Genomic DNA, 13,246 nt, shown 5'->3' with positions numbered 1-13,246 from the left:
ATCGTATAAACTGCATATTCACTCTCTCACCAGACAAAAGCAAAAGTCCCTATGCTTATGTATGGTTTTCCATGTAATATCCATTATACAAAATCCATTATATACGGTGTATATAATGAATTTTGTATAACGGATTTTTGCTCACGTCAGACAAAAGGTCCTGTCTGATTGCCATGCATTTTCAATGAAAACGCCATGCATGTACCAGACAGAGCAGTCTGGACATGCCCAATAACAGAGGTATGAAATGAAGATCAGCCCTGACAGTCACCAATTCAAGGAAAGTGGGTACAATATTTCCTTGATTAAAAGCCCGGGTGTTTATTTATTTATTTTTTTCCAAACTGTGTTCAGACATGGGCCAAAACAACGCAAGGCATAATTTAAGGCTGGCGATTATTAACAAAATGCTGTTTGCTGTCTGCACTGTCATATGGTGTTAATTTTTACACATATCCCTGGGTGTGATGAACCAAACTGCTTAGATCAGAGCCCTCTGCATAGCTGTGAACCCTCCCCTGAGCCTGTACCTGCTAAACAACTGAGACCACAAAGGCTGTGATTTGTCACTTTTATGTTTTCACTCTTTCCTCTCCCTTCATATTTTAATAGTTTTTGCAGTGCACCCACTGATTACATTTCGATCATGAATCAAATATATTTGGCAGAAAAAGCTGCAAATATGACCAACCTTTCAACAAGGAGTCAAAAAAAGATGCTCAAATGACCCAAAATTCATGGTAGAAAATTGTACATGTTGGTTTGGAGGTTGATGATTGTGTGACTGCAGGACCTTTGTGGCCAGGACAGCGGTGGGATCGAACCTGGACGGTTCGCACTAAAGACCATTCCTCTACCAGGTCAGCCAAAGGGGAATTCCCCCATTAGCCAAGCTAGCGGGAACGTCTTTTCAATCAGGACCCAGGACCTTCATCCCGCTACATATGTATAAAAAGTGGAGCTCATTGAGGGACAAATTAATCCAGAAAAAGCTACTGTTCCTGTAGCAAATTGCATAAAGACACGGCAGAGAACATTAAAAGGGTTACATGCATGTCAATGTCATTGCATGGCCACAGAGTTATAGAGTTACGGAGTTGCAGAAGGATAAATCAGGCTTTAGGATTTTAAGGTACCACTCTGCAGCAGACTTAGACTTTTTGAAAAGGTCTTTTTAAAGTATCATTAAAATTCTGTTTTCACATGACAATTTGTTAGCTGTTAGCAGATGTTTGTTGCATTGTGAGAGCGTTGTGTTTGGCCCTTTGGCAGTGCTGATTGCATTTTTAACTGTTTTTCTGCAGCTCTTTAGATCGGACGTCTCCACTGCATGTAGATGAGGTAAATGCCAGTAACTTGATGAAATACTTATAAACTTAGTTGTGTTGACATGGTGATGCTTTACTGGTTCTAAATCTTTCCACAGTGTTTAGTGACGCTGCTGTGACCATGGCGACGGTGAGGTCATTTCATGTTTAAGATTGCCCTCTTTATACCTCCTTTGGACCAGACTCAAAAATATCAGCTCTTGGAGGGGGGGGGGGGGTGTTTTTATTATTATTATTATTATTATTATTATTATTATTATAATATCCATAAATAAAACAAAAACATTATCAAAAGTATGCTACTTTTATTCAAACTGTATGGTGTCTATAACGTTTACACGGTCCTGTATAATTCTGCTTCTGTTTTGACTTTGCTCTTATAGTACGTGATTTCCCACAGTGGATGCACTGAAAAAAAAATGCTACTTTGGATCACCTTTAATCAACAAAATTGATGTAATTTGTTACAGCTAATTTTTTTAGTTTCTCACAATGTATATTTATGATTTTGTAAAGTGATTCCAGCAGATTTAAACTGGAAACCACAATTTTCCATTAGACTTTGAATGAAGTGCACTGTGTTTCACTTTTTTCAGTGTGGATGAGTGTTGTCTGGACTCATCTTTTGTGCAGACTGGAACTTTCCGTGTGGTGTCAGAGGAGGAGCAGGCCATGAGATCCAAACTGGAGCATTTGACCGTGAAGGATCACGGGCCAGTATTTGGACCGTGCCTCAAACTGCCCGGCCACACTGTGCTCAAGGTAATAATTCATCAATTGAACTACACCAAGAACAGAATTGATTAGCGTGTGTATTATCTTATAATAATCTTAAATCTTAGTGAATTCGGGCTATTAACTCTCTGTTGTGCAAGAGTATTTACTTGATTTTACCATACTTTCTGTAATTCCCCTTATAAGATACTTTATTTATTTTAGTATAATGCCCATGTGTTGCACATCAAAATGTTCAGAACAATCTCGGCATTCTGAATATGTTACAAATGCATGTCTAGAGTACTACAGAGAAATAATGTGGCTCTAAACCAAAAATATGAAATGTGTTTTTTAGAAATTCTTCAGAGCTCTGGTGAAAACACATTTATTCTTGTTGGTCATTCCTGTTGTACATCTAAAGGCTGTCACACTGTCCTTTCACTGACACTTCAGGCTTCCTCATTCAATACTGCAACTCTTCTCTTGACAGCATGTCATAAGTTTTCTCTAAATCCACAAATGCACAATGCAAGTCCTTCTGATCCTTCTCTATGGAGGTGTTTCACCCATGTGACCATATCATGACACACTGTTGATCTGCTATTTCTGACACTGTAGCGTTATCACATCAGTGTTACCGATGTGGCAGCTCACGCCAGGAGTGCCGGCGGTGGAAGCTCCGGTCTGATGCATCGGTGTGGAAGTGTGGCGTTGCCTAGTGACGGCACACCGCTGAACATGAAACCCCTACACATCCTCCAGTGTGCTAAACACAGCGGAGGAAGAAAGCAGTCAACACACAGTGGAGGTTTGTGTGTTAGAAGAGAATAGAATAGCTTTATTTTCCAGATGTACAGCATTTATACAAGTTGATAAACAACAGCGCAGGAAATATTTTGTTTTCATGAACAAAGGAAGGACAGTGAGACTCAGGCAGTATGTGGGAGACATGAAAGAGCCCTGAAGCCCTGAAAAGTTTTGAGACATAGCAGAAGGTCTGAACATATCACACCCATTTTGGTATCTTTACACTGGCTCCCTGTCTCTGTGAGAGCAGATTTTAAGGTTTTGTTATTGACTTACAAGTTGTTCATGGACTGGCGCCATCTTATCTGGCTGATCTGGTGGAACTTTACGTGCCGGCCTGGGCTTTGCGGTTGCAGGATGCGGGACTTCTCTGTGTTCCCAGGGTGAAGAAAAAGTCAGGAGGTCAAAGAGCCTTTTCTCATCATGCACCCACCCTGTGGAACAGTCTTCCTGCGACCGTGAGGCAGTCGGAGTCTGTGGACATTTTTAGGTCAAGACTGAAAACCCATTTTTATTCTCTTTCTTATGAATAGTTTTTATTTTTTATCTGTTTTATTCTTTTACTTCTGTTTTTAATTATGTATTTGAATTTTTTAAATTCATTTTTAATTATTTATTTAAATTTTATGTTGAATTGTTCCACCATGTGAGGCGCCTTGAGACGGCTTTTGTTGTGATTTGGTGCATTATAAGCTAATTAAATTGAAATTGAATTGAAACCTTTGCCTGGATTGAATACACGTTGCACCTCGGTGTGTTAACACCCACTGCTGGACATGGGTACATGAAAAGGCCCTTACATGTATACATCAGGAGCAGACAATAGGTCGCCACTTGAACCGGAGTTCATTGTATACAATCATCAAAATATGGCAAAATATACAATCATCTGATGTGGAGAGACAACTGAAGCAGAAGCACTCAACAGTGCTTGAGGTATTCCATAATCCCTTGCACACCAGAGAGTCACTGTAGTCAAAACAACATAGAGAATCCACATGACAACAATTGCAAATGAACATTATCCTACTAAAATGTAATTTTTTTTATGCTTCTCATCACTTTAATAAGAGACTGCTGCATGAGACCCTGAAAATTTGCTAAAACAAATATTCCAAATAATCTGTGTCTACTACGTTTAACATGCGTGGAATTTAATAAAGGCAAACCGAATTTCAGACATTTTATATATATTGCTCTGGAACAAACAGGACAAATGCTGTTGTAAAGGCCAAGAACGACATGAACAGGAAGCAATCTCACCTTACAGCAACTCCCACTGAAAATAACGGAGAAACAACATGAGCTTCTCACATAACATCTAAAAACTCAGATCATATGAGAGTTTTATGCACAATATACAAAGAGTTTTATGTTGTGATGTTAATGGTGTTGTCCATGTGCAGCGGTTAAAGTTCAGCCTGATCAGAGCGTCTCAATGCAGTTCTCAATGTTACTGACATCTCGCAGCACGGCGAACTCTCTGAAGTTTTACAAGATTTTGCGGGATTTGAAACCTCAATAGGGCGAATGGGCATGCACAGCTGCAACAGGAGAAAGATGTCTGGAATCAACCCAGAGGAAATACTATTTTTCACTTTTTTCATTCATTAATTTTCTATACGTGCTTACTCTAACAAGGATCTGGTTGGGGGGGGAGCTGGAGTCTATCCCAGCAGTCGTAAGGCGCAAGAGACAGACAACACATACACGCATGCACACCTACAGTCAATTTAGAGTCATCAGTTCGGCTAACCTACAGGTCTGAGGAAGTGGGAGGAAGCCAGAGCACCCGGAGGGGACCTGTGCAAATACGCAGAGAATATGCAAATTCCACACAGAAAGTACCAATTAGGAAGCAAACCCCCAACCTTCTTGCTGTGAGGCAACAGTGCTAACCATTAAGCCACCATGTCACCACCCTTGACACTTCTGGAGACACTTCCAGAGAACAAAATTTGGAGTTTTATATAGTGTTTTGTATTAAATGATCTGAGTGGTCCACTTGGTTAAAATGGGTTCATGAAGTTGCAGGAAATGGCCTCCATTGGTGTCTGAAAACAGTAAAACCATTCAGCATTGTGGAGAACCGCTGAAATGGTTTTGAGTCCTCAAAAAATAAGTAAAATCGTTTGAGTGACACGCAGTCCTCTCCTAAGGTTGAACGATCCTCTGTGTGTCTTAGCTTCTAAGGACGAAATGATAAAATTCTCTCATAAAAATGTAAATGTGAGGTGCCCCTGTGGTGTGTGTCACATGTGCACCCTCATCTTAGCGTTGCCTCAACATGGTTAAAAATCCCACGGACAGACCTGGTAGGTATCTATTGATGGCTGAATACATGTTCAGAATAATCAAGCTTGCAATTCTACAGGATGTTCTACCAGACCCGATGGCGTAATACATGCAAAAATAAACTGTTTTCATGACCGTACAGGCGAAAGATGAGCTGAACGAGACAGATGAGAAGAAGATGTCCTCACTGAAAGACCTGCGGGTTATGATGAAGGAGAGGGCAGCGGAGGGAGACGACCTGGCCAAAGTGGTGCTGGAGTACTTTGAGGACAAACCCGACTCTCTGCTGCTGAGGTTTCTCAGAGCACGCAAGTTTGATGTTGTTCGATCACATGACCTTATGAAGGGTGAGTGTGAGGAGCTTCCCTCCCTGTGGTCTTCAGTCTAACTGTACACCAGCGATGTCCGTGATGGTTCTTCTGTACATGTATGACAGCACAGCATGTTGAACCTTCTGCAGATCTTTTTTTTCCCATTAGGTTGAGTAATTGAGGTTCAGACCTCTTTGTGTTTCTGTTTTGCATAATCCTGTCCAAACAGGGAAGCATGTGTTCAGTAATTGGGATGTCCCAGGACAAAGGCGTCCTTTGTGTCCAAATAGGACAGCAGCAAGTTTACTTATGAAGCCACAGCTTGGTGCAGGAATGTCATAGAACTCATTCTGACTGAACTGGTCTATGAGAGCAGTCAGTTTACAAAGTAAGCTGCTTGGCACTCTTATGCCTTGTGCTTCCTTGCAACACACAACCCCAAATCAGACAAAGATGGCACAAGAGGTAAGCTGCAAATAAAAACTAACAAACAACAAAAACAAAATGCAGTGATCCTTACATTTACTTTGATTTCTGCTTCATTGAAACCAAGATATTTCCTGTTTTGTCTGGTCAACTTAATTTCATTTATTAATAAACATCCATTTCTACATTTAAGGCCTGCAACACATTCCAAAAAAGTTGTGATGGGAGCAATTTATTTTAAATATAAAGATTAAGTTATTATTTTTGATGCACACAAAACCGTTTCAGTTTCATCTTTTCAGTTTCATCTAAACCAAAACAGCAGGTGTGAAAGCTCCCACGAACACAGTGAGGACCAAAATGTGGCCCGACCAAAAGAGGTGGTCTTAGTCCAGATTAAACTGAACCATGCTACAGTACATTTGCAGTGTGAAAACAATTTAAGAAGATGAGACTTTATTTCAGACTTGAGTTGATCAGAACATAATCCAAACCAATGAACCAAATATCAGAACCAATTCTGAACATTGTATGATTTGTAATTGTTGATTCTATTAAAAAAACTTTTAAACTCACCTTTCTTCAGATACGTCAGGTCATGGATGCATGATTTTTTTTTCTACTCACTGAATATGCTTTGTACTACATTTACATCAATCAATAAGGAATAAAATCACAGAAGGGTGATTTTATAAATCTGAAATTTCACATCTTTTTAAGAAAATCCTTCTCTGTGCCACTCCAGCGTGAAGCTGTACATATAACTGCTGATCCCGTCAGCAACACCAGTTGTTACTAAGACGATATTTTATCATGTCTTGTGAGACCCTGAACTCCAAACCTTTGGATCATGAGACTTTTTCTCAATCAACTATCAGCCAAACTGGAATCCCACACAAACCAAACTAGTAGGCATATATTCCAGTCTGGATTGACCCTTACTACAATTGCAAACAAATAATGTATTCTGTTAATGTGCTTAAGGTTGAGCTGCTCACCAGTTAGTAACTTTACTAAAAAATTCACTCCTAGTTGTGATTATTGACATTTGTGAATAATAACTTCAATATTGACACTACAATAGCAGCTGCAGGAACTGCAAAAAGTCACCAAGCTTCACCCTATGTTTACCTGAGGCCAAAATATGACCATCGGTATTGCAAAGACTTTGCATCCCTCCGTCTGTCTGTGCTCAACATAACTCCAGTCCTATTAATGCCAGGGTCTTCAAATTCACAGGGAGCATTCTTGGGACACAAGCCTTGGACAAGTTCAAAGATGGGTAACCTTGACCTATTCTAAGGGGTCAAAGGGTCTCATTCTACATGCTCATACAGCTGAGTGTATTTTAGCATTGAGTTATATTTGATATTACCATTGTGATGGGTTTTCAATTGTGGACTCTCTTAGGATACATCCACTTCAGGATGGAGTATCCTGAGCTGTTTGAGAACCTGACCCCTGAGGCGGTCCGCAGCACCATTGAGTTGGGCTACCCTCTCATTCTTCCCACCAGAGACAAATACGGCCACATTGTTCTTCTCTTTAACATTGAGAACTGGGACCTGGATGAGATCACCTTTGATGAGGTATAGCTTAAATGAAGTGAGCAGTCCTGCAAAAACTGAAACCGTTCTACCTACAACTTCTTTTTAAAAGTAATTCCTTTGAATCACAGATTTTAAGGGCATACTGTGTGATCCTTGAGAAGTTGCTTGAGAATGATGAGACCCAGATCAATGGCTTTGTCCTGATTGAGAATTTCAAAGGCTTTACCATGCAGCATGCCTCTGGAATTAAACCAGCGGAACTGAAGAAGATGGTGGACATGCTGCAGGTCAGTCCTCAAGAAATGTCTGCTTTGAGCTTGGAGGGTATTTACTAAACATCTTAACATTAAATGAAGCTTCTAACTCCTTAAATTGAATGGGCAGTCCAAATTATAGGCTCAGTATCAATAAAAGACTTTACGTTTTGGAACTATCTAAACTACAGGACACAGGTTTCTGTGTCTTGATATAATTTAATATTCACTTCACAGGACAGGCAGTGTCCACAGACTACAGTACGAGATCTCTGCAAGCGCAACAGATTAGCAGTATCAATGACATCTGTCACATTATGTTTAATAGATTTTCACCCAATGAAAGACTTTCAAATTTTATTTATAGAATTTTGGACTAGGAAGGTTTTTTGTTTGTTTGTTTGCTTACTTGCTTCTTTCTTTCAGGATAATAAATCTGTAAAGTACAACCCCTGGCAAAAATTATGGAATCACCGGCCTCGGAGGATGTTCATTCAGTTGTTTAATTTTGTAGAAAAAAAGCAGATCACAGACATGACACAAAACTAAAGTAATTTCAAATGGCAACTTTCTGGCTTTAAGAAACACTATAAGAAATCAAGAAAAAAAGATTGTGGCAGTCAGTAAGGGCTACTTTTTTAGACCAAGCAGAGGAAAAAAATATGGACTCACTCAATTCTGAGGAATAAATTATGGAATCACCCTGTAAATTTTCATCCCCAAAACTAACACCTGCATCAAATCACATCTGCTTCTTAGTCTGCATCTAAAAAGGAGTGATCAAACCTTGGAGAGCTGTTGCACCAAGTGGACTGACATGAATCATGGCTCCAACATGAGAGATGTCAGTTGAAACAAAGGAGAGGATTATCAAACTCTTAAAAGAGGGTAAATCATCACGCAGTGTTGCAAAAGATGTTGGTTGTTCACAGTCAGCTGTGTCTAAACTCTGGACCAAATACAAACAACATGGGAAGGTTGTTAAAGGCAAACATACTGGTAGACCAAGGAAGACATCAAAGCGTCAAGACAGAAAACTTAAAGCAATATGTCTCAAAAATCGAAAATGCACAACAAAACAAATGAGGAACAAATGGGAGGAAACTGGAGTCAACGTCTGTGACCGAACTGTAAGAAACAGCCTAAAGGAAATGGGATTTACATACAGAAAAGCTAAACGAAAGCCATCAACACCTAAACAGAAAAAAACAAGGTTACAATGGGCTAAAGAAAAGCAATCGTGGACTGTGGATGACTGGATGAAAGTCATATTCAGTGATGAATCTCGAATCTGCATTGGGTAAGGTGATGATGCTGGAACTTTTGTTGGTGCCGTTCCAATGAGATTTATAAAGATGACTGCCTGAAGAGAACATGTAAATTTCCACAGTCATTGATGATATGGGGCTGCATGTCAGGTAAAGGCACTGGGGAGATGGCTGTCATTACATCATCAATAAATGCACAAGTTTACGTTGATATTTTGGACACTTTTCTGATGTTTAAGGATGATGAAATCATTTTTCAAGAAGATAATGCATCTTGCCATAGAGCAAAAACTGTGAAAACATTCCTTGCAAAAAGACACATAGGGTCAATTTCATGACATAGGGTCAATGTCAACAAGCAGATGTGATTTGATGCAGGTGTTAGTTTTGGGGATGGAAATTTACAGGGTGATTCCATAATTTATTCCTCAGAATTGAGTGAGTCCATATTTTTTTCCTCTGCTTGGTCTAAAAAAGTAACCGTTACTGACTGCCACAATCTTTTTTCTTGATTTCTTATAGTGTTTCTTAAAGCCAGAAAGTTGCCATTTGAAATGACTTTAGTTTTGTGTCATGTCTGTGATCTGCTTTTTTTCTACAAAATTAAACAACTGAATGAACATCCTCCGAGGCCGGTGATTCCATAATTTTTGCCAGGGGTTGTACACCAAACAGTAACTGTCCACCTCATGAAAAGATAAGTGAATAAAAATGGCAGTCTTTAAAAAAATCTGAGGCATTTAAAAGTATTTCAAAAGTTAAAAGTCAAAAAACATTTTAATAAAATGAGCAAAGGCCAAATACCGATGTGGTACAGCTCACCAGTCTTCATCAGGGTGTCACTAAGAAAAGTGTAAACCTGTAATTGAGAAAACCTATTTCATGTCACACAAGACAAATAATTTCTTTTTCCAATTTAACCAGCTATTTGTGAAGACAGAACCTGAGGAGGTGGTTCCCTGGAGGTTACACTGGCAGGCTTGTAACCAGAGGATCCTTGGTTCAATTCCCCCTCAGACACTAAAAGTCTTTTGGGTATTATCCTTAATCCCCATATTGCTCCTGGGGTGGAGTTGCAAAAAATTCAAAAAAGCTTCTTTCATGTTGTCATGATCGGGTGTTGTGAGTAGAATGTTGAGGGAAAACAATGAATTTACTCTATTTTGGAATAAAGCTGTAACATGACAAAATGTGGAAAACGTGAAGCGCTGTGAATACTTTCCAGATGCGTTGTAGTGAAGAGCTGCGCCTGGGGAGGACAGCTAGGCTAAGGGAAGTAGCTGACTGTATAATCAGTCATTTTAAAAACTCTGCCTTTAGCGATGTAAACATGTGCATGTCTACATGCACAGGGATCCTCTCCATGCTACTGCATACTTCTATGTTCTTGCCTGTTCTGTAAGAACAAGAAACTCTTTCCTCTGAGTATTTTTAAGTTGCCCTGTGCCTTTACATTAATTCCATGGTGAGCTCATGATGCGTTTGCATTCTAAATCAATAATGTTGTTTAAATATATATTTTTGTTGCAAATGAAAATATGACCCCCCATGTAAATAGAGCGTAGATTGTACATTCCTGGTGTTTCCCTTTGATTCATGATGCTTTCCATGTGCTTGTGCACAGGATTCCTTCCCCGCCCGTTTCAAGGCAGTCCATGTTACCCACCAGCCCTGGTACTTCACCACTACCTACAACGTTGTGAAACCCTTCATGAAGAGCAAGCTTCTGGACAGGGTATATATGGAGGGGTGAAAGGGTGATTCTGGAGATCAAACTGTCAATTTAAAGTCATCATCAGTTTGTGAAAAGTTCTTCTAATCACTTTCCCTAAATGAGCTAATAGCACCCATGGGCATGAAGACGGTAACAGTGCAAATCAAAGTGAAAAGATTCAATTTTGACCTGGACCCCAATGATTGGCAAATTTGACCTCTCCTAGTTAATTCCAGAACCCACCTCCATTTTTTGCCAAGTTTGATAGACATCAGACAAAAAAACCTTAATTTGACCTTAGACCCCAATGACATTGACCTTTGCCAAAACAAACCTCTTGAGAGCAATTCTGGGGTCAGCCTACATGCACACTGGAAGTTTGGTGGAATTTAGCCCAAGCACGGCAGTTGTAGAGCAAACATTTCTCAAATTATAGCATGATGATGTCCAACAATGTCCCTCAGGTCTACATTCATGGAGACAATCTGGAGAACTACTTCAAGGAGTTTGATGCGGACATCCTGCCTCCAGCTTTTGATGGGAAAGCTTCGATTGCCGACTACCAGACCATCACCAGCCAGCTCTTTGGCTCTGAAGATACTGCTCTCTGAAAGCCTGCTGTCCAAACGTGAGACAGTCCTCCATTCACATGAATAACATACAGGGGCCAAAAACAAAATGGACATGTAGAAAATAGAATAGTGGCCCAGTACTTAGTTTTTTTTTTATTCCCAGCATGGCATGTCTGTGTGGACTGTTAGGTTCTTATAAGAGCAGAGAGAAAACAACAGTTGACAATGTGATATATAGGTCACAATGTGATATAGGTCACAACTAGAAAGAGGTCAGGTCAAGTATGATTTAGTGTTGGTTGCATTTCAAAACAGAATCAAATTCATAACAAATTAAAAGTCTGGTGCCAAGTATGGATCCTGTATCTTTAGAATTTTATGGAAAAAAGAGTTGTATGGACCGCAATGTTTTTTTCACAGCAGCCTTATGTCTAATATTTCAACACTAAGTGCAAACATAGTGAATACGAAACTGTGATATCAGATTATGTTTCAGATTGAAAAACATGTTTACATTGCAATGTTTTCCATTATAAATTGTCATTTTTTAAACTGTAAATTGCTACACAAGAATTTAGCAAAACAATCATGTCACTTTTCAGTAGTCATCCAAAAAACGTGGTTAATAAAACTGACCAAACTAGCTTACATATTACTGTGTTCCGACTCTTACACTGTTCAGTGCTTACATGGACCAGTGTTGGGTAGGGTTGTAGAAACCAGTGACTTTGGTCGTTTTTGTTGGTGAGGAAAGGTTTACTGACCTTGACTTTGCAGACGATGCTGAGATCTTAACTTAATCAGTAGATACTTTGCAGTATTTGAGAACCTGAGCAAGGAATCAATGTCTGGGTTTGCAATTCTGGATGAAGACTAAAATTCATACTTTTAGTGACTCGGTGCCTCATGTACAAAGACTTGCGTGGATTTCCTACTGAAACCTGACGTACACTAAAACCCAAAAACTGTCGTACGCACAAAAATAAGTCAGATGTATCAAAGTGTGCATACGCATGGATCCAAGCACATTTGGGCATTAATTGGCAGGAGAGTTCATGCTTTTCTACTAATGCACCCTAAATTAGACTACAAATTGTGCCACTCCCCTATGCCCAGGGGTCTATCTACTAGGCCCAAGTTCGTAGCCAAACTCACACCTTTTAACAAGGTCTTTCTTTGTGCTGTTCTACCGTGTGGCTATGACTGGTGAAGCTGAGGGCAAATGTTTCCTGCAGTCTCTCCAGTCACAACCAGTGTAGTTTGTAACATCTTCAGCATTATCACGGTGGTGGCTTCCCTTGCTAGACTCCATCTATTGTATCTCAGTTTTTAGCAGAGCATGCTCTTGGCATTCGTATTTACCATACTTTCCCATGGTCTTGGTATATCTTACTGCTTCAACTCAACTCTAGGTGCAATATCTGGAAGACCTACAGCACAGAGTCTAAAGCAGTGATGCCGGTAACGCGTTACTCTAATCTAACCACTTTTTTAGTAACGAGTAATTTAACGCGTTAATCTTTCCAAATCAGTAATCAGATTAAAGTTACTTCTCCAAGTCACTGTGCGTTACTATTATTTTTGCACTGTGGGTCGATAGCAGCATTAAATTTGGTTCATGGGCAGGAGGTCGGGTTTCGACTGAACTGCTCACTTTAAGCGAGCTGTGAGCTTTTCATCCGTGGTTTTCTGCAGCAGCTACGACTCGTCCTCACATCTTAAACTGCGGTGACAACAGCACACCTGCACTGAGCTTTACAAAGACATTTTTATGCTTTTTTTCTCCTTTATTTAGAATTCTGAGCTGAGCCACTCCGTATCTGCTCATTAAAAACAGCTGATCCTCCGCGACACGTCAACAACTAACACTATTTTCCACTCAAATGCACCTAAACTCTCTTTATGAGGACCACATGATGTGAAAACGCAATAAAACTTTACCTGTAAATCTGGTCATGTTTTCTGCATAAATAAATGTTACCCATTCTTTGTGCTCAAACGCCA

At 39.8% G+C, this 13,246-nt stretch overlaps 1 protein-coding gene across 1 annotated transcript; it reads left to right on the top strand.

The window, feature by feature from the left end:
- Positions 1-1,426: 1,426 nt before the first annotated feature.
- Positions 1,427-11,360, top strand: LOC117530808 (retinaldehyde-binding protein 1-like). The gene is made up of 7 exons (XM_034193745.1): positions 1,427-1,458; positions 1,962-2,090; positions 5,290-5,494; positions 7,295-7,473; positions 7,563-7,721; positions 10,581-10,691; positions 11,135-11,360. Exons 1-7 carry the CDS (start codon positions 1,450-1,452, stop codon positions 11,279-11,281), a joined length of 939 nt encoding a protein of 312 aa, XP_034049636.1. The 5' UTR covers positions 1,427-1,449; the 3' UTR covers positions 11,282-11,360.
- Positions 11,361-13,246: the final 1,886 nt, after the last annotated feature.

Source organism: Thalassophryne amazonica, chromosome 2, assembly GCF_902500255.1.
Source record: "Thalassophryne amazonica chromosome 2, fThaAma1.1, whole genome shotgun sequence".
Lineage (NCBI taxonomy): Eukaryota > Metazoa > Chordata > Actinopteri > Batrachoidiformes > Batrachoididae > Thalassophryne > Thalassophryne amazonica.
This window is presented reverse-complemented; position numbering and strand designations above follow the sequence as displayed.